Here is a 17,637-nt window from a genome sequence, read left to right as displayed (position 1 = left end):
TTCTTTCCTTATTTCTCTAAAGTGAGTGTGTGTGTGTGTGTGTGTGTGTGTGTGTGTGTGTGTGTGTGTATGTTGAGGGGGTAGGTGAATGTCCTGCCTAGTTAACAGGAGTTATTCGAAGTGTGAAAAATCTTTGGCAGCATCCTACAACTGTAGGATAAGTATTTTTAAATCTCTATTCCTTGATCACTCAAACACACCAGGTCATGAGTTTTATGCTGCTTTAGCTCTATTCAGTTCAGTCAGTTCAGTCGCTCAGTCGTGTCCGACTCTTTGTGACCCCATGAATCGCAGCACGCCAGGCCTCCCTGTCCATCACCAACTCCCGGAGTTCACTCAGACTCACGTCCATCCAGTCGGTGATGCCATCCAACCATCTTATCCTCTGTGGTCCCCTTTTCCTCCTGCCCCCAATCCCTCCCAGCATCAGAGTCTTTTCCAATGAGTTCTATTAGGTAGTTAGAAAAGGAAAAAGGAGTCCAGAATGGTGGTGGCTGAAAGACAAGAAAGGGAAAAACCCATGAAAATAAAAGAAAGGAAGGTCAGAGGACCAGAGTGAGGACCTCAGGTAAAACAAACAGCACTCCTGGCTAGCCTAATTTACACAGGGCAGGCCCAAGGGGAGGAGAAAAAAACAAAAACAGGAGCCAAAATTGGGCTGGGGGCCTCTCTCCTCTTCAGGTCTTCTGGGTCGGCATGCCCTCTCGGCTTGAGGATGTATTTCCCTTTACTTTCTAAATAAAACTCAGCTGCAGCACAGAGCTGTAACACTTGTTCAACTCAGGGCTGTTACACGGATCTGTCCAAGGGCTGTAAACCTGGTCTATCTGCTGCTTCAAATTTTTGTTGTGAGGAGACAGAACTGGAGGAAATTACAAACTCCCCCAACAGTACAATACTTTGCTTTTCTTATTTCTAAAATAATTGAGTGGGCACTGTATAGGCAAGGTCTGGGAAGATTTTAATGCTAGGCCTGTGTTATGTAGTTGATCCCAGAAATTCTTTTCCCAGAATTTTCCTATGGGCCCAATTATAGCTTTTCTTACTCCCTTTAAAAACTATTTCATCGGTAAGGAGTTTCCCAGGCTCCCCCCACAATCGTCCAAGCTCTAGAAGCCTTAGAGGACTAGAATTGGGGACAAAGGGAAACACAAGAGTCAGGATTTGCAACTCGGTTTAAAAATAAAAGTCGGGGCAGGGGTCTCTGGCCGTATTTCTGCTCTGTTTAGCCCTTGGCGCGGCCAGCCCTATTTCGCCTTCTCCTTGTGATTGGTTGAACCGACAGAGGTTGTACGTGACAAAAAGGCCTTTTTTATCTTTGCTTTCGCTTTCCTTGCCCTCTCCTACCCAGCACCCCACTTCTCCTCCTATGGGATCCGCCCTTCTGGGGACTCTGGATTCTTTTATCTCCCCGGCGCGCCCCTGCAAGGCGGCGATAGGAGCCGGGACTACAGATCCCGGCATCCCCCACTTCCCGCCCGCCACCGCCTCCGCCGCCGCCGGGGATCGACCCGGTAGTATCTCTTTTCCAGCAAAGGTTCCCAGTACCGGCGCCACTTGCCCCCGGGGATCTCGGGGGACTCAGGGGCCGGCCTGCGGGAGGCGGGCACTGCTCGGGGTGACAGCGCGAGAGCATGGCCATGCATCTGCGCTGGCTGAGCGCGGGTCCCTGCTGGCGCGCGGTGCGGGGCGCTTGCGGGGAGCTGCGCGCCTACGGCGAGCTGCGCGCTTGGGCCCCACGCTGCGCAGCCGGACGCCTGTGCCGCCCCCCTGGTACCGCTTGCCGCGAGCAGAGCCGCGGGCTGGGGTACGGCCCCCCGGTGGGAGGCGGCTCCCGGCTGAGGACTCGGCTAGCCGCGGGGCTGGCGGGGCTGGTGGGACTGGCCGCCGCCGCCTTCGGGCACGTGGAGCGGGCGGAGATGGTGCGCAAGAGCTCCGGGGCGCAGAGCGCATCGCCCGGCAGGCCCGAGGAGGAGGACGATGAGCTGGCCCGCCGCTGCCGCTGCTTCATGGCCCCGCCGGTGACCGACATGCGCGAGCTGCGGAGGAGGCCGGACGACATGAAGACCAAGATGGAGCTGCTGATACTGGAGACCCAGGCCCAGGTGTGCCAGGCGCTGGCACAGGTGGACGGGGGCGCCCGCTTCTCTGTGGACCGGTGGGAGAGGAAGGAAGGTGAGGAGGTCGGCCCCTAGCGGGAGGTGGAGATGGGGAAGAGAGGTCGGGTTTTAGTTTGCGGGGAGAAAATGACTCAGAATAAGGAATGGGAGTAGAGAAGGGGTACCTACACAGCGGCTGCCAGGTTAAAAGGTTCACCTTTAAAGCGGTTGACACTGACAGGGTCATCAGCCCTCGGCTTCCAAACCTGCTGTCACTCTAGTAGTGGACATTTCAAAAATCTTTGCAATTTTATATGGCACTTTTCAAAGAAGTCTTAAGGTCAGTTTTAACCCACAGGCACGGATGCCCAAGGTTGTAATTGAGCATAGATTTGTCTCTACATTTCATCTCTTTCTCCGGGTGCGTTTACCCATTCTCCTTCTCTGGAGATGGAAAGAGAAAGTCTCTTGCTAACTGTCAGCTAGACTCCTCCTGCTGAGGGTGTTGTGTCACTGTGTCTTTTGCCCAGGTTTCGCAAGAAATGGCTAGCAGTTCAGCCAAGTGCACCCATCATATTTCCTGCTGGAAGAGTGTTTACCTCAGTTGGCAAAATACTTAAGTATTAAGACCCAGTTCTAATAGACTCATGTTATTACCTATACCGTGAAACCTTATATCTTGGTCATAAACTTAAAGGATTTTTGATCCTTCTTACCTGGAAATACTACAGCAACGTCTTATCAGCTGGTTTTGGATTGTGATATTGACACATTTATTTTAAATGGAACTAAGTCTGGTTTCCTTAGTGTTTTCCATCTTGTAGCTTTTTTTTAAAGCCTTTTTTTTTTTTTCCCCTGGCCTTGCCTCCTGGCTTGTGGGACCTTAGTTCCCTGACCAGGGACTGAACCTTGGCCCTCAGCAGTTACGTAGGGTTCAGAGTCCTAACCACTGGACTGCCAGGGAATTCCCTATCTTGTAATGTTTTTAAGTGAAGACTGTTGATTCAGGAGATAACCTGTACTGGCTGTGTGACCTTCCAGAGTTACTTTTTGTGCCTCTGTTTCCTCATCTATGAAATGAAATTTTGTATGAGTGTTCAGTTCAGTTCAGTCGCTCAGTCGTGTCCAACTCTTTGCGACCCCATGAATTGCAGCACGCCAGGCCTCCCTGTCCATCACTGACTCCTGGAGTTCACTCAGACTCACGTCCATCGAGTCAGTGATGCCATCCAGCCATCTCATCCTCTGTCGTCCCCTTCTCCTCCTGCCCCCAATCCCTCCCAGCATCAAAGTCTTTTCCAATGAGTCAACTCTTTGCAGGAGGTGGCCAAATTACTGGAGTTTCAGCCTTAGCATCATACCTTCCAAAGAAATCCCGGGGCTGATCGCCTTCAGAATGGACTGGTTGGATCCCTTGCAGTCCAAGGGACTCTCAAGAGTCTTCTCTAACACCACAACATGAATATATATGAACTACTACAGATACTGTTTGATGCTTAGAAGGCACTGAGACCAATTGTTTGGGTCATTTGCTGTTGTGTGTTTCTGGAGACGGTGTTTTGCTCACCGGGCCTCACTTTTCTCGTTTGAAATATACAAGGGTTGTACTGGATCCCATCCAGCTCTAAAAATTCTTAGAAATAAAACAAGCCAAACATGAAGCTTCAGGAAACAATTAATTCTAGTGTCTTAAAAAAACAAACATACCAGCTACTGGGAGTAAAGCTCATATTGACTCTTTGCAACCTTAGGGACTGTAGCCCTCCAGACTCCTCTGTCCAAGGAATTCTCCAGGCAAGAATATTGGAATGGATTGCCATTTCCTTCTCCAGGGGATCTTCCCCACAAAGGGATCGAACTAGCTTCTCTTACGTTTGGTGCATTGGCAGGTGGTTCTTTACCACTAGCACTGCCTGAGAAGCCTTAAAGGTCATATACCCAAATGTTAATATGTATCTCACTCAGTTTAAGCCTCCGAATCCCTTAAGCATTCAAATGTCTGCTGTTTTTTAGTTACCTGTAAACGAAATTAAAAGGCAAACAGCACACTGAGAGAAAACCAATTGAAACAATATGGAACTCTTGAAAGTGAGAGTGAAATTGCTCAGTTGTGTCTGACTCTTTGCGACCCCATGGACTGTAGCCTACCAGGCTCCTCAGTCCATGGAATTTTCCAGGCAAGAGTACTGGAATGGGTTGCCATTTCCTTCTCCAGGGGATCTTCCTGACCCAGGGATTGAACCCGGGTCTCCTGCATTGCAGGTAGACACTTTTACTGTCTGAGCCAAGTTCAAATATATTCATTCCAGTTTTTAATCTTAGTTTTCTCATATACCATAACAAATAGATGCCGTTCTGGATGGTCTTATTTGAAGGGAAACTATTTCAGTAATTTATTTTAGAGGATGATGTAAGGATGTAGGGGCTTCCCAGGTGGCTTAGTGGTAACGAATCTACCTGTTAATGCAGGAGAAATGGGTTCCAAGCCTGGGTTTGGAAAATCCCCTAGAAAAGGAAATGGCAACCCACTCCAGTATTCTTGCCTGGAATATCCCATGAACAGAGAAGCCTGGCAGGCTACAGTCCATGGGGTTGCAAGGAGTCAGACAGGACTTAGCAACTAAACAACAACAAACAGTGACACAGAAGAAATGGTGATGTGAAGAGTTAAAATATTTGCTTATAGTCAATAGAAAATATCATAGTGCTAAGCTGGTTATCTAATTTTATTGTACTTAACAATTATAAATATACTGATATTATGGAAGATTTGGAAAGTAGAGAAGGAAAATAACTCCTAATCCCACCATCTTCTCGCAGCAGTAGTTTTCAGCTTTGTACATACCCTTACATTCTCTCCTCATTTTACATTTCTGTTCACAGGAGGTGGCGGCATCAGCTGTGTACTTCAAGATGGGCATGTTTTTGAAAAGGCTGGGGTTAGCATTTCTGTCGTTCATGGAAATCTTTCTGAGGAAGCAGCAAAACAAATGAGAAGCAGAGGAAAACTACTGAAGACAAAAGATGGTAAATCAGACAATCTCAGTTCAGTTCAGTCGCTGAGTCGTGTCCGACTCTTCATGACCCCATGGACCACAGCACACCAGGCCTCCCTGTCCATCACCAACTCCCAGAGTACTGAAACTCATCTCTATTGAGTCGGTGGTGCCATCTAATCATCTCATCCTCTGTCGTCTCCTTCTCCTGCCTTCAGTCTTTCCCAGTATCAGGGTCTTTTCAAATGAGTCAGCTCTTTGCATTAGGTTGTCAAAGTATTGGAGTTTCATCTTCAACATCAGTCCTTCCAGTGAACACTCAGGACTGGTCTCCTTTAGGATGGACTGGTTGGATCTCCTTGCAGTCCAAGGGACTCTCAAGAGTCTTCTCCAACACCATAGTTCAGAAACATCAATTCTTTGGTGCTCAGCTTTCTTTATAGTCCAACTCTCACATTCATATATGACTACTGGAAAAACCATAGCCTTGATGAGACAAGCCTTTGTTGGCAAAGTAATGTCTCTGCTCTTTAGTATGCAGACAATCTCGGCAGCCTTTAATAGTTCCTGCAAACCTTTTCTCCCCATAAATTTTATTTGTAAAAGTAACATTGATTCTATAAAATTCCATTCAGTTGCATATACCAGATGAGCCTGTTCACAGTTGTTTTTAATGACAACTCACTCCAGTATTCTCGCTTGAGGAATTCCATTGACAGAGGAACCTTGCAGGCAACAGTCCATGGGGTCGCAAAGAGTCGGACATGACTGAGCAATTAAGCATACACACAAACATATGTAGGTATATATACACTCACACACATTTGCACATAGGCACATGTGCTAAAGTGTTAACAGTTGTCTGTTTGTTCGTTTTTTGACCTTGAGGTATGTGGGATCTTAGTTCCCTAACCAGGGATTGAACCGCAGGCTTTTGGCAGTCAGAGTGAGGAGTCCTAAGCTCTGTACCACCTGGGGATTCCTCACAGTTATTTTTTAAAAATTACATTTTAAGAGATAAATAAAAAAGCAACCTTTGAAAATTGATTCAGAAACCATGTTGGAGTTAATTTGTATCAAGCCGGGTGTTTAAGTGCAGTTCTCTGTATTCCTTTCCAGGTAAATTGCCATTTTCTGCCATGGGCGTGAGCTCTGTCATTCACCCCAAGAATCCTCATACTCCTACTATCCATTTCAACTACAGATACTTCGAGGTGGAAGAAGCTGACGGTAAGCATCTCAAGCTGTGAAAAGTATTATTGTGCAAAATGAGTATTTTAAAACAGGTTATTAGGCATAACACCTAAAGTCAAGAAAAATTAAGTACAGTCTTAATTGTTTCAGGAGGCACATGAAGGCTTACTCCTTGGCAGGTGCAATGGATTATATACACTAGACATGAAAAGTGAAAGCGGTGTTGGCCGCACTCTGATGTCCCCATATTTCCTCCAACGCAAAGAATGGTGTAATGCACCTGAACTGAAAGTGCACATAGGGTTCTTTGCAAATACTAATTTATTACAAACAAAGGGAAACCTCACGTGCAATGTTAAGTTGCCACTGAGAACTTGCTTTTGGACATTATTTTCCACATACGTAGCTTTGCCAGTCCCCAGTGCATTATCAGTGGCTTTATGATGGGGTACAGTTGATCATGCCTCAGGATGTAAATATAGTTCCAGCCTATGTGTGCCATTAGTTGGGCTGTTACCCTGTCCAAGCTCCTGAGCAGTGCATGCCGCTGCTGTGCCTGCCTCTGCAGGTGATGGCATTTAAAGCAACGTGTCTAACTTTTCCTTTAGAGCAGCATCCACTTGAATCTCGTGTCTTGATTTGGTAGGTAACACCCTGTGGTGGTTTGGTGGTGGATGTGACCTTACCCCAACATACTTGAACCAAGAGGATGCGGTCCATTTTCACAGGACTCTCAAGGAGGCATGTGACCAGCATGGTCCAGATCTCTATCCCAAATTTAAAAAGTGGTAGGTAAAGTTATTGAACTTCTCATGATCCCTACATGTTTACCATTCCTTCTATAGCTCCTGAAGGCACTACTGTGTCACTACATACCTTTTGCAGCTTATGGAGGTTGAACTGTTTTCTTTGCCCAGCAGAAGTGAGATACCAGTTTTACATGGTTTTAATGTTAAACCAGATGATTAGTATATAAACTTGAAGGTGATCTATGCCTGAGAATCGGAGACTTTTTAATCCTAAGTTGGGATACAGTAAGTCCCCTACAAATAAACAAGTTCCATTCCAAGAGTGCGTTCATAAGTCCAACAAAGTTAGCCTAGGTACCCAGGTAATACAATCAGTCATATAGTATTGTACTGGAATAGATTTATAATGTTTTTCACACAAATAATATATAAATAGACAAACAGACAGGAAATAAAGAAAACATTTTTAATCTAACAGTACAGTAACTTGAGAAGTACAGCATAGTACCAGCTACAGACTGCCGTTTTTGTGCTTGCTTCTGAGCATCCTGGGCTTGAAATAAGGATACTGTACACTGTGTGGTACTGGACTGTGAAGTGCACAGAAGCACATGTACTTGCAGAGGATGCATGCATGTACACCAGACACGGGAACTAACTTAGAAGATTGGGTGTGCACAACTGTAGAATCTTTGAAAATTTGCAACTTGAAGGTTCGTATGTAAGGGACTTACTGTATTAAATGCTCACCCCACATGAGGATTATCATCTCGTTGTTGCCATAGAAATGTGTTAGAGCATGGGAGAGTTGGAGAACTGTTAGGAGAGGTGCAGATGTGCCGGAGATTTGGGACAAGGAGAACACTGGGGTTGGAAACTTTGTGAAAGAAACTCTAATGATAAAGAAAAGAGTTACCCAGGGTATTTGATAGACATGAAATGGAATTTCTGCATAAGTTATCTGGAATAAGAATAAAGTACTCATCACTGCTTGGAGCTAAATGCCATTCTAGAAAAAGAAGGAACAGAAAGGGTTTTGGGTGGGTTGTTTTTGCTTTGTTTTTAGTGCTAACATTTGTAGACTCTTGCTGTTATTTATGTAAGAATATGGAGTCCAGTTTTAAAATCCTCAGAAAAGATAAGACATTTACATAACCTCTTTTTGATTTGACATTACCACTGAACACTGCATAGCCGTGGAACAGAGGTGTAAGAATTGTTTTTTTGTTACATATTAGCTTCCTTCCAGCAGGAGGATGGGATGTTCTCTCTCTTTTTTTTTTTTCTGGTTTCCTTTTATCCCTGTTACTGAAGAACTTTATCTGAGTCGTATTAAGAAAATATCTCAGATACTAAAAACTTAAGAAGTTTTTAGTGTATTTAGTTAAATCTCCTAATTTCATAATCCCATGAAGAGAGATGTGGAATTAATATGATTTCATTAAAGCTGGCTTTACAGCCTGGCTCTGGCTGTTCTTTAACTCTGTTAATAAAATGTATGTGTGAAAAAAGGTCAAGAAGTTGCAGTCAAGATGAATTATACCAGTGCATCAGTTCTAGGGATTTGTATCTTCTGCCCCTGCCCCCCACCTTTTTTAAAATTTTAAACTATTAAGGCTATTTTCACGATAACCTTTTCAGCAGTTTTTTAGTTTTTGTTTGTACAATTCTTCCTGGTTACAAACCCTTATTATATCAAGATAATGGAAAGAAGTCAACTATTTCCACGAAGTCAGCTGTTAGCAGTTAGGAAGTGACTTAGGAAATCTGCTCTAGTGGGCCCAGATGGGGAGACTGTAGACCAAATTGATAGTCTCATGCGCTGGCTCACAAGGGCAGCCTTTAACATCCTGAGGACTCTTACTCTCTGAATGTTTCCTTCCAGCAACCCTCCCCCGAGTCACGCATACTGTAGAGTCATCACGTTTTATTGCTGAGAGAGACCTTAGAGGTAATTTACTGTACCTTCCTTTGGTGAATAAGAACTGATTCAGAGAGCTTAGGGGTTAGCCCCTGGTCATGGACTTGGTGGCATTGTTGGTGGAGGGTTCCTGCCTCCTGCAAAAGCAGCAATGCTTCCGAGGGCAGCAGCATCATTTGTTTTAAGAAATACAACTAGTAAGAGTGGACTCTGTTTTTCTTTTCAGTAAAGGTCTTACAACGCCACGTTAGATAGACTTGTATTCACTTGCCTACTTGATTTGTAGGTAAAAGTGTAAGCATTTTCTACATCGGTAATAACTGCAGGAAATCTGTCTAAAACTCTAGTTTCATTTTAGATGTGCACAAAAAGAAAGGGCACTGTGCTCGCATTAGTCAGGGATGGTGCTGTAAGCTGAAATGCTCACACTGATTTCACATACATCTCTTTTTCCTTTTGTGGTCCTGCTGTGTTTTCCAGGTGTGACGATTACTTTTTTATAGCCCATCGTGGGGAGCGGAGGGGTATCGGGGGTATCTTTTTTGATGACCTCGACTCTCCATCCAAGGAGGAGGTGTTTCGCTTTGTGCAGAGCTGCACCCAGGCGATCATTCCTTCTTACGTCCCCCTTGTGAAGAAGCACTGTGATGACTCCTTCACTCCCCAGGAGAAGTTGTGGCAGCAGCTCCGAAGAGGACGGTGAGTGAGCGACAGGAGCATGACCCTTCTCGTGTCATAAGAGGTGGGAGTGGGAGGGAGGAGTGGAGCAACTGTAATAACCGTGGGTGATGGTCATCTTGGCCAGTACTTTGTCAGAGCTGTGTTAATGCTCACCCTGCTTTCTTTTCATAACTAGATAAATAACAAAGTGAATTAAAAAAAACACTGTGAAATAGTATTATAAAAAGAGCAAAGTTTGTTTAATCTGTACATTAGAGACTCATATTAGGCTTATAGTAAGTACTTGTTGAATTTAATTCAGCTGATTTCTTTTAGTTTTTCTTCGAGCAATACCTTCCAACCTTCTGCCAAGGTAGGAGAATCATTTAATGTTTTCGCTGCTTTGTAAATTGTGAATCATACCTTTTTTTGTTTAACTTCAGGTTTTCATGGAAGTCATTATAATGAAAATGATTGTTTTAGAAATTGTTAGTTAGGGAACTGTAATGATATTCGTTTGTTATGGAACTGTTCATATGTGCTGGCCAGTACGTTAGGCAGTTTGCATCTAATTTTTCATCACAAAACTGTGGAATTGGTATAACTATCATCATTTTACAGATGATAAAACTTAGTCTCAGCGAAGTAAGTCCCTTACCCAAGTTTACACCGCTGGTAAATCAAAGATCCCAGATGCGGAACCAGGTCATTGTGCCTTCAAAACTTGCAGACCTTCTTCCATGTGAATGGTTAAGCAGTTAGTGTTGCCAGCCACGATGCTCATTTTGGCCACCCTGCTCTGTGCGCTGAGTTGGTGAGCTCAGTTGGATGACCCGCATGGGGGCATCTTCAGCTGGGGTGTGATTGTGAATCTGCTGCAGATGAGCCACTCTTCCAGCTCGCAGTGGTTTCTCATTACCATCTTAAATCGCATGTGTTCTACTGGTCCATGCCTACAAAAATGGATTTTCTCATTTATATTAATTCTGTCTTGGGCATATGAAACTTTGGGAACTGAAGGAGATAAGGCTAATGCCCTGAAAACGTTCAGTTAGATGCTGTTCCAAGTCTAAAGATAAATGTTGGTTATTTACACTTTCTCAGAACTGCCCGTGCCTGCCTACTCCCTGTGTATAAAACTTGGGAAAATGAGAATTGACTGTGTTCTTGTCAGATATTTATTAAACAGGGGCATTTTTTTAAGGACAGGTGTGTTTTTTGGTCCTATGATTTCCCAAATACGCCCTTACTCCTCCTTCCCTTTCTCTTGACATTTATCCTATGGCCCTATGGCTAGGGCCCATGCTGGGCAGAGATGTTCATAGTTTAGTGGGGAAGACCATCCTCAGAGGGTAAATTAAAACTCTGGAAAAAATTAAAACAAAAGTAAAACAAAAGAACAAAAAAAGAGAAACAGTTAATACATAAATAAACCAGACTCTGTGGAAAGTGCCATGTTCTCGTTTTACGTGAGATTTCTTATGCAAAGCCAGCAGGGTTTGTGACTGCTCAGGAGGTGAAGCCTTTAAAACTTTTTGGACATAGGAATAATGGCTTATTCTGTTTGTTTTATTATTGTAATTAATTGACAGCACATTGTGAGAGTTCCATTTGTGTGTGTCATTGCATGTCGTGTTTTTTGAATTTGGCAGAAGTGTGGGGTGTTAGGTTAATTTTCTGTGGTGTGGTAGGTGACGGTACTTTGAAAGAGGCCCCTTCTACTGTTCTTATCTTTGGGCCTTAAAATGGCAGTCAACTCTGGGACTTAGACGATAACCCTAGCTCTTTTTTGTGGTTATGAGCCCTGACGTCACTTTCTTACATGGCGTTCATAACCCATTATCTGTATTACTTTTCCCCACTTTCTGTCACCCCAAATAAAACTTTCCCCTGTGGTGGTCAGGCTGCTTATCTTTTGACTTGACAGCCTCTTCTTTGGCAGTCTCGTTTAGTCTTGTGGTGGTACATTGGTAATGAACCTGCCTGCCAATGCAGGAGACGCGGGTTGGATCCCTAGGTCGGGAAGATCCCTTGGAGGAGGAGATGGAAATCCACTCCATTATTCTTGTCTGGGAAATCCCATGGACAGAGAAGTCTGGCAGGCTACATTCCACAGGGTCACAAAAAGTCAGACATGATTGAACACACGTGCCTGCCCTCAGTTACTTCTGTTCTCTCCCCAGACCTTGAACCTCCAGTCTTAGGAGGTGCTTTTCTAGTTTCTTTTTCGGAGAAACTAAACATCTGTAACTTATTTTGTTGTATTTTGGGACAGGGAAACAGGATAGATGGATATCAAGGTAGGTATCAGTTATATTAAAGGGAATGGCTGAGGTTCATAGTTTACAGATATCTCGGAGAGCATAAATGTATGGAAAGGATCAGAAAGATCAGATCTAAGCAAAACCTGGTGAAAGTCAGGCTACACAAGAAGGAACATTGTTCACTTAAACAGGAAAGCAGCACAAGGATTCGCTCATGAGCACAAGAGGCTCATTTGGGAGCTCCTTACAGGGGTCTCTGAACAAGACGTCAGTACAAATAGAGAATCACAGCCATCCCTTAAATATCACGTTTCAGAAAGATAACATCAGGGGTGCGAAAGGAAGTTGAGAGACTGATGTCTTTTTCCTGTGGTCTTAGGAAGAAGTTAAGAAGATTGACTTAAGTTATCTTTTGAAAGAGACTAAAGAAGGTATTAGTTATTAGTGCACAAAACTTAATCGGTGATAAATGATGAGAAGTAGAAAGGGGTCCACGAATGTAACTTATTTAAATTTTCTCAGAGCCATTGGCAAGTTTCCACAGTGAAGGGTGCTTTCTAAAAATTGAAGTACTGTTGGAATCTAGAGAATATGTTTTTTGTTGTTGTTGTGATTAAATTACAGTAATCAGTGCATTAATGATAATATCTGAGGGAAGTTTGGACCAAGAGACTAGTTTTTGAAGGAGTTGAGAAATGATTTGAAGGGGGAACTGTTTATTGAAATTTTCAGCTTTATGAGTCATTTTTTGGCTAGTAGAAATGATCTTTTTGAAGTATCTCCAAGAAGTTGGAGAGAAAAGACCCTTTTGTAAAGAATCTTTTGATGTTAAAGGAAATCACAGATTTTTAAGCTAGACGGAGTTTAGATATGACTCTGTGTCTGTTAATGGCAGACTTATATCCTGAACCAGGTTTTAGTTGATGTTAAGGATATTTTTCTAAGAAAATAAAGCTAAGCATTGCAACTCAAATCACTACTACCTTTCATTATGACTTTTGTCATCAGTCTGCAGCAAGACAGAATTGTATGACTGCTTAACTACTTTAAGGAAAGGAAATACCTGGGATATGTTAGTAACTATAGATAGAGTTCTGTTAACTGTTCTTGGCTTTTCAGTTACAAGAACTTTACACTGTCTTAGTTCATGTGAGTTATTAGCAGTGAAATGAAGTCTTCGACTCAAACATCTCAGACTCAATGGGAGCCCCAGAGAGAGCTGCTCTATCCTGATAAAGGGTGCCATTTGCTTATCTTAATTGTTTTTTTGCCTTCAAGTTCTAAGCTTTGTGTTCATCCTGTTTATTTATTGGAAAACATAACCTTATTGTTTTGTAACTGCTCTGTGCTGGGGCTGAATCTATATCCTCTTGTTTGCTGGATAGAATACCCTTTTCTTTATGCCTGTCCGGATGGAGAAAAGTCAGCTGATGAGACTGGTGTTTCCTGTGCCATTTACAGCTGATGGGGTGAGGGTGGTGGGAAGATGCCCACCAACCCCCACACCCCCCCCCCATCTCCCCCCATGAAGTATTTATTATGGACTAATTGTAAGACTGTACTCACAAGCTCTTAATCGTATTTGATGTCTTCATCTCAGGTATGTAGAATTTAACCTGCTGTACGATCGGGGTACAAAGTTTGGCCTCTTCACTCCGGGATCCAGGATCGAAAGCATCTTGATGTCTTTACCTCTCACTGCCCGGTAAGAATAATTCATGAGAAAGATAGTTATTCCTCACCTCCCCCCCCCACCCCAAGTCCTCTGACCCCTACACAGCATTAAGATTGATAACTACAAATAGCTTTCCTAAAGATTTCATTGGTTTTGACTTTGCTGTCTTTATAAGAAAATCACAGGCAAAAAAGGAATAGGCTATAGCCTGCAAAATGTATGTGACCCCAAGAGCCCAAGATATTTATTATTCAGCCCTTTACAGGGAAAGTTAGCTAGGTGATTTAGTTGCTAAGTCGTGTCCGACTCTTTGTGACCCCATAGACTGTAGCCTGCCAGGCTCCTCTGTCCGTGGGATTTCCCAGGCAAGAATACTGGAGTAGGTTGCCATTCCCTTCTTCAGGGGATCTTCCTGATCCAGGGATTGAACCTGTGTCTCCTGCCATCAGTGAAGCCCAAAGTTTGCCAGCCCCCGGTCTAAACCAGTGTTTGCTGCTGCTGCTAAGTCGCTTCAGTCGTGTCCGACTCTGTGTGACCCCATAGATGGCAGCCCACCGGCTCCCCCGTCCCCGGGATTCTCCAGGCAAGAACACTGGAGTGGGTTGCCATTTCCTTCTCCAATGCATTCAAGTGAAAAGTGAAAGTGAACTCGCTCAGTCGTGTCCGACTCTTAGCAACCCCATGGACTGCAGCCCACCAGGCTTCTCCATCCATGGGATTCTCCAGGCAAGAGTACTGGAGTGGGGTGCCATTGCTTTCTCCATTTATCAGAGTTCATACTACAGTTTAGCCATTTTCACCATTGTTTATATATTTGTATATAATCTGACATATTATTTACTTAAATTTTATATTCATATTTTCAGAGAGAAAAAGACAAACCAACAGTTTTGTCATAAATAGAAATGAACACATTAAAATAAAAGAAAAAGTACTAAGCTAAAAAAAAAGTTTGCCCATAGATCATCTGAGGTTCTATACTTTACGAAACCCTAGATTGTAGTAAAAGTGTGTTTTGGCTCTGAAATATTAATATTAGCTAGACTTTGCCCCACGAATTATATTAAGAAACTTTATTTCTTTAGCAGCAAATATTTTTTGAAAGCTTAGTGGAGACAAAGAGTTATAGGACTTTTTATTACCCTTAGAATTTTATTTAGTTTAGATAAAGAGATGTGTATGTTGTTTATTTATTTTTTATTGTTATTACATGTTTTTGCTTCTGTTTTGAACCTCCACAGATGGGAGTACATGCATTCACCCTCAGAGAACTCCAAAGAAGCTGAAATTCTGGAAGTTTTGCGCCACCCAAGGGACTGGGTGCCTTGATGCAGACAGAGCAGCCTTCCTGGGGCCCGGGGGCATCAGTGCACCTCCTGATCCACTGGCCAACACCACCCCCCTGGTGTGGCATTAGTTACCTGTGTCTTAGAGCTCCAGTCTTCTTTCTCTACCCTGTAGTCTGCCTCCTTGACAGGTGGTGAAATGTGTTTTAAGCACCGGAAGCTTCCACCAGATGCTGTTGGTGATGGGTGGTGAGGTGGCAGCTTGTCAACTGGTTGATGTAAAAGCTCATTTGTACCTTAGAATCATTTTATATGACAAGTTTACAAACAACGACATTGTATTTCCAAGAATTGGTTAAGAGGATCTAACTATTATAATTTGTTTCAGGAAACTTCTCATGTTACTTTTGCTTCATGTATTAAGATTTATTTTCTGCCACAAAAATCTGTTTTGGGATAAATTCTATTTTCATTAATTCAATAAGATTTAGAATGGTAAGTTTAGAAAGCTGCTGGAAATGAAGGTAAAAATTTTACTTTGTCATTGCTGAAGTTTCTTAGATCATAATTTTTATATCTTTGGAGACCATAATTTGGTAAAATATTCATTTATATAATGATAGATGTTTAGAAACACTGGAAATTTTCTTAATCTCTGCATGTGTTACAATTCAGTGATTACCTACAGTTAACTGCAAAGTGACATCACTGTTATTTAAACAAGAAATAATCTAAGTGGCATTTTGATTTTTGTTGATGTTGAAAGTCTATGCACTTTTCAGCGTGAAAACTTACATCCTTGAATTCCGATATTTGCACACTTCTATACAGAGGTTTAGACTAAGAACAATCGGGGGATGTTGTAAATTTAGGGAATGTTTCTCATTTAGGAAGTGAGAAACATTTTCCTTCTATAATTAGAGCAGACTTAACTAATGTAAGAAGCGTGTAGGCATTTTATAAACATATTTCTTAGGAGATGCACTAATTGAAATGACCCTCTTTTAAAATTAGAGATTCTGCAAGTCTTACCTTTGCTCCTAAGAGAAAATCACAGCAGAGTTTCTGAGACTTCTTTGTTCAAGAAATAAAATGAATGTATTTTATTCATAATATATTGAAGTTTATAAGGAATGGTATCTTCCTACACGTTATTAAGCATTATTTTGGAATACGTTGAATGTATCGTTGTGTGTGACTCTTCAGAGCTTGAAGATGTATGACTTCTTCAGTTCTCTTCCTGCAAGTATGCTGATAAGTTTTGTTATGAAGTATACCTAAGGAAGGTTTGTACTTTTCTTTTTTTTCTAGGATAGTTGATTTAGGAAAGATGCATATTTCTTAGTACTAAAACCATAATTCCTCATTCCTGAGTATTTTAGCCAAGAAAAATGTAGGTTTTGTACTTGAGTTTTCATAGCAGGTATATTCTCAATAGCCATTTGGAAATAACACAAATGCCCATCAGCAGGTAAATGGATAACCAGGTTATAAGATATCCTTATGTTAAAATACTACTCAACAGTGACAGGAAACGTCTACTGATAAATGCAGCAACATGGGTGAATATCACAAAATGGTTATGCTAAGTAAAAGAAACCAGACAGAAAAGAACACACTCACTGTATGACCTCATTATATGGAAACCTAGAAAAGTCAAAACTCTTAACAAGAGAAAGCGTATCAGTGATTGCCAGGGGCTGGGTAGGGGAATCCACTGTGAAAGGGAGCAAAAGAATATTTTGAAGTGATGCCGATATTCTGTATGTAGGTGTATTGATTGGGGCACTGACACCAGACTATACATTTTTCAGAGCTCATTGAGCTGGACACTTAAAATCATGGAATTTTATTTTGTTTGTGACTTACAATTCAACAAAGTCGGACAAATAAAAAAAATATTATTAGGCATATAGGAGCAAAATGTTCAGTATACTTCAGTTTGCCTTTTACAATAAAAAGTCCCTATCATATAGATCTGCCAACCTTGTGTTTGGGGTTATTGGGGTCTGGGCATTGGACTAAGATAGATTTCATAAATTTTCGGTACATGTCAGTTTTTTTATACTCTTCAGTAATCTTGTCTTTTTCTTACAGATGAGACTATAGGGGAAAAAATAGCAGAATTGCATAACTATTGGAAAATCATTCTGTTGTTATTCAAAGTGAATTTTTGTTTCAAATGTGTGTTGATAGAGCCTGTTGGAGGCCCAGGGTACACCTCTAAATGCCTTGGACACCTAACTGCTGCTGTCTTACACGTTATATTGATGGTCATGAAGAGTGGAAATTTGGGGGAGGGATATGGATGCTTTGGAGCAAATTTCTAACCTCTACTTTATGACTGTATTCTGCTTACCCACCTGTTCAACTGAGTAATTAATGAGATAAAAACTTCTGCATGCTAAAGAGTATCAGATTAGAAGACCAAATAATCTTTTTCTTTTTTTTTTTTTAATGCTTTATCCTTCCACGAGTCATTTGCTCTTACAGTTCATCAAGGCTGGAATCGTGTTCGGGTTTGTTTTACTCACGCCTGTGCCTGGTTAGGCTGACTCAGAGGTTAGGCTCAGCTCCGATGGTGAATCTAGTGTCTGCAGGTGGTTCAGAGCACACATTCCACCCAGCAAGGCAGAGGCAGTGCCTTCTGATCTCGCCCCAGAGGCTGTGCAGTGTCGCTTCTTCACCTTCTTTTGGTTACAAGTGAGTCACTAAGAATGGCTCCTGATCCACAGGGGCAGGAATTGTACCCCAGCTCTCAGTGGGAGGCGTACCACGGATCTGTGATCATCT

General features: G+C 42.5%; 1 protein-coding gene across 1 annotated transcript; it reads left to right on the top strand.

Annotated features, from left to right (window-relative positions):
* Positions 1,398-16,829, top strand: CPOX (coproporphyrinogen oxidase). Its single transcript, XM_013972598.2, has 7 exons — positions 1,398-2,175; positions 4,983-5,126; positions 6,215-6,325; positions 6,936-7,077; positions 9,440-9,658; positions 13,484-13,588; positions 14,800-16,829. The coding sequence occupies exons 1-7, from the start codon at positions 1,635-1,637 to the stop codon at positions 14,885-14,887; spliced, it is 1,350 nt and encodes a 449-aa protein (XP_013828052.1). The 5' UTR covers positions 1,398-1,634; the 3' UTR covers positions 14,888-16,829.

Source organism: Capra hircus, chromosome 1 (genome assembly GCF_001704415.2).
Source record: "Capra hircus breed San Clemente chromosome 1, ASM170441v1, whole genome shotgun sequence".
Classification (NCBI taxonomy): domain Eukaryota; kingdom Metazoa; phylum Chordata; class Mammalia; order Artiodactyla; family Bovidae; genus Capra; species Capra hircus.
The sequence above is the reverse complement of the archived record's forward strand: the minus strand, read 5'-3'. Positions and strand labels throughout refer to the sequence as shown.

What these genes read in the sequence shown, in the direction of transcription:
- CPOX (XM_013972598.2), top strand. Translation starts at nt 1,635, where the DNA reads ATGGCCATGCATCTGCGCTGGCTGAGCGCGGGTCCCTGCTGGCGCGCG. An exon ending in CGAGGTGGAAGAAGCTGACG is followed by an intron (nt 6,326 to 6,935) that starts GTAAGCATCTCA and finishes TTGATTTGGTAG; the next exon opens with GTAACACCCTGTGGTGGTTT. An exon ending in CAGCAGCTCCGAAGAGGACG is followed by an intron (nt 9,659 to 13,483) that starts GTGAGTGAGCGA and finishes TCTTCATCTCAG; the next exon opens with GTATGTAGAATTTAACCTGC.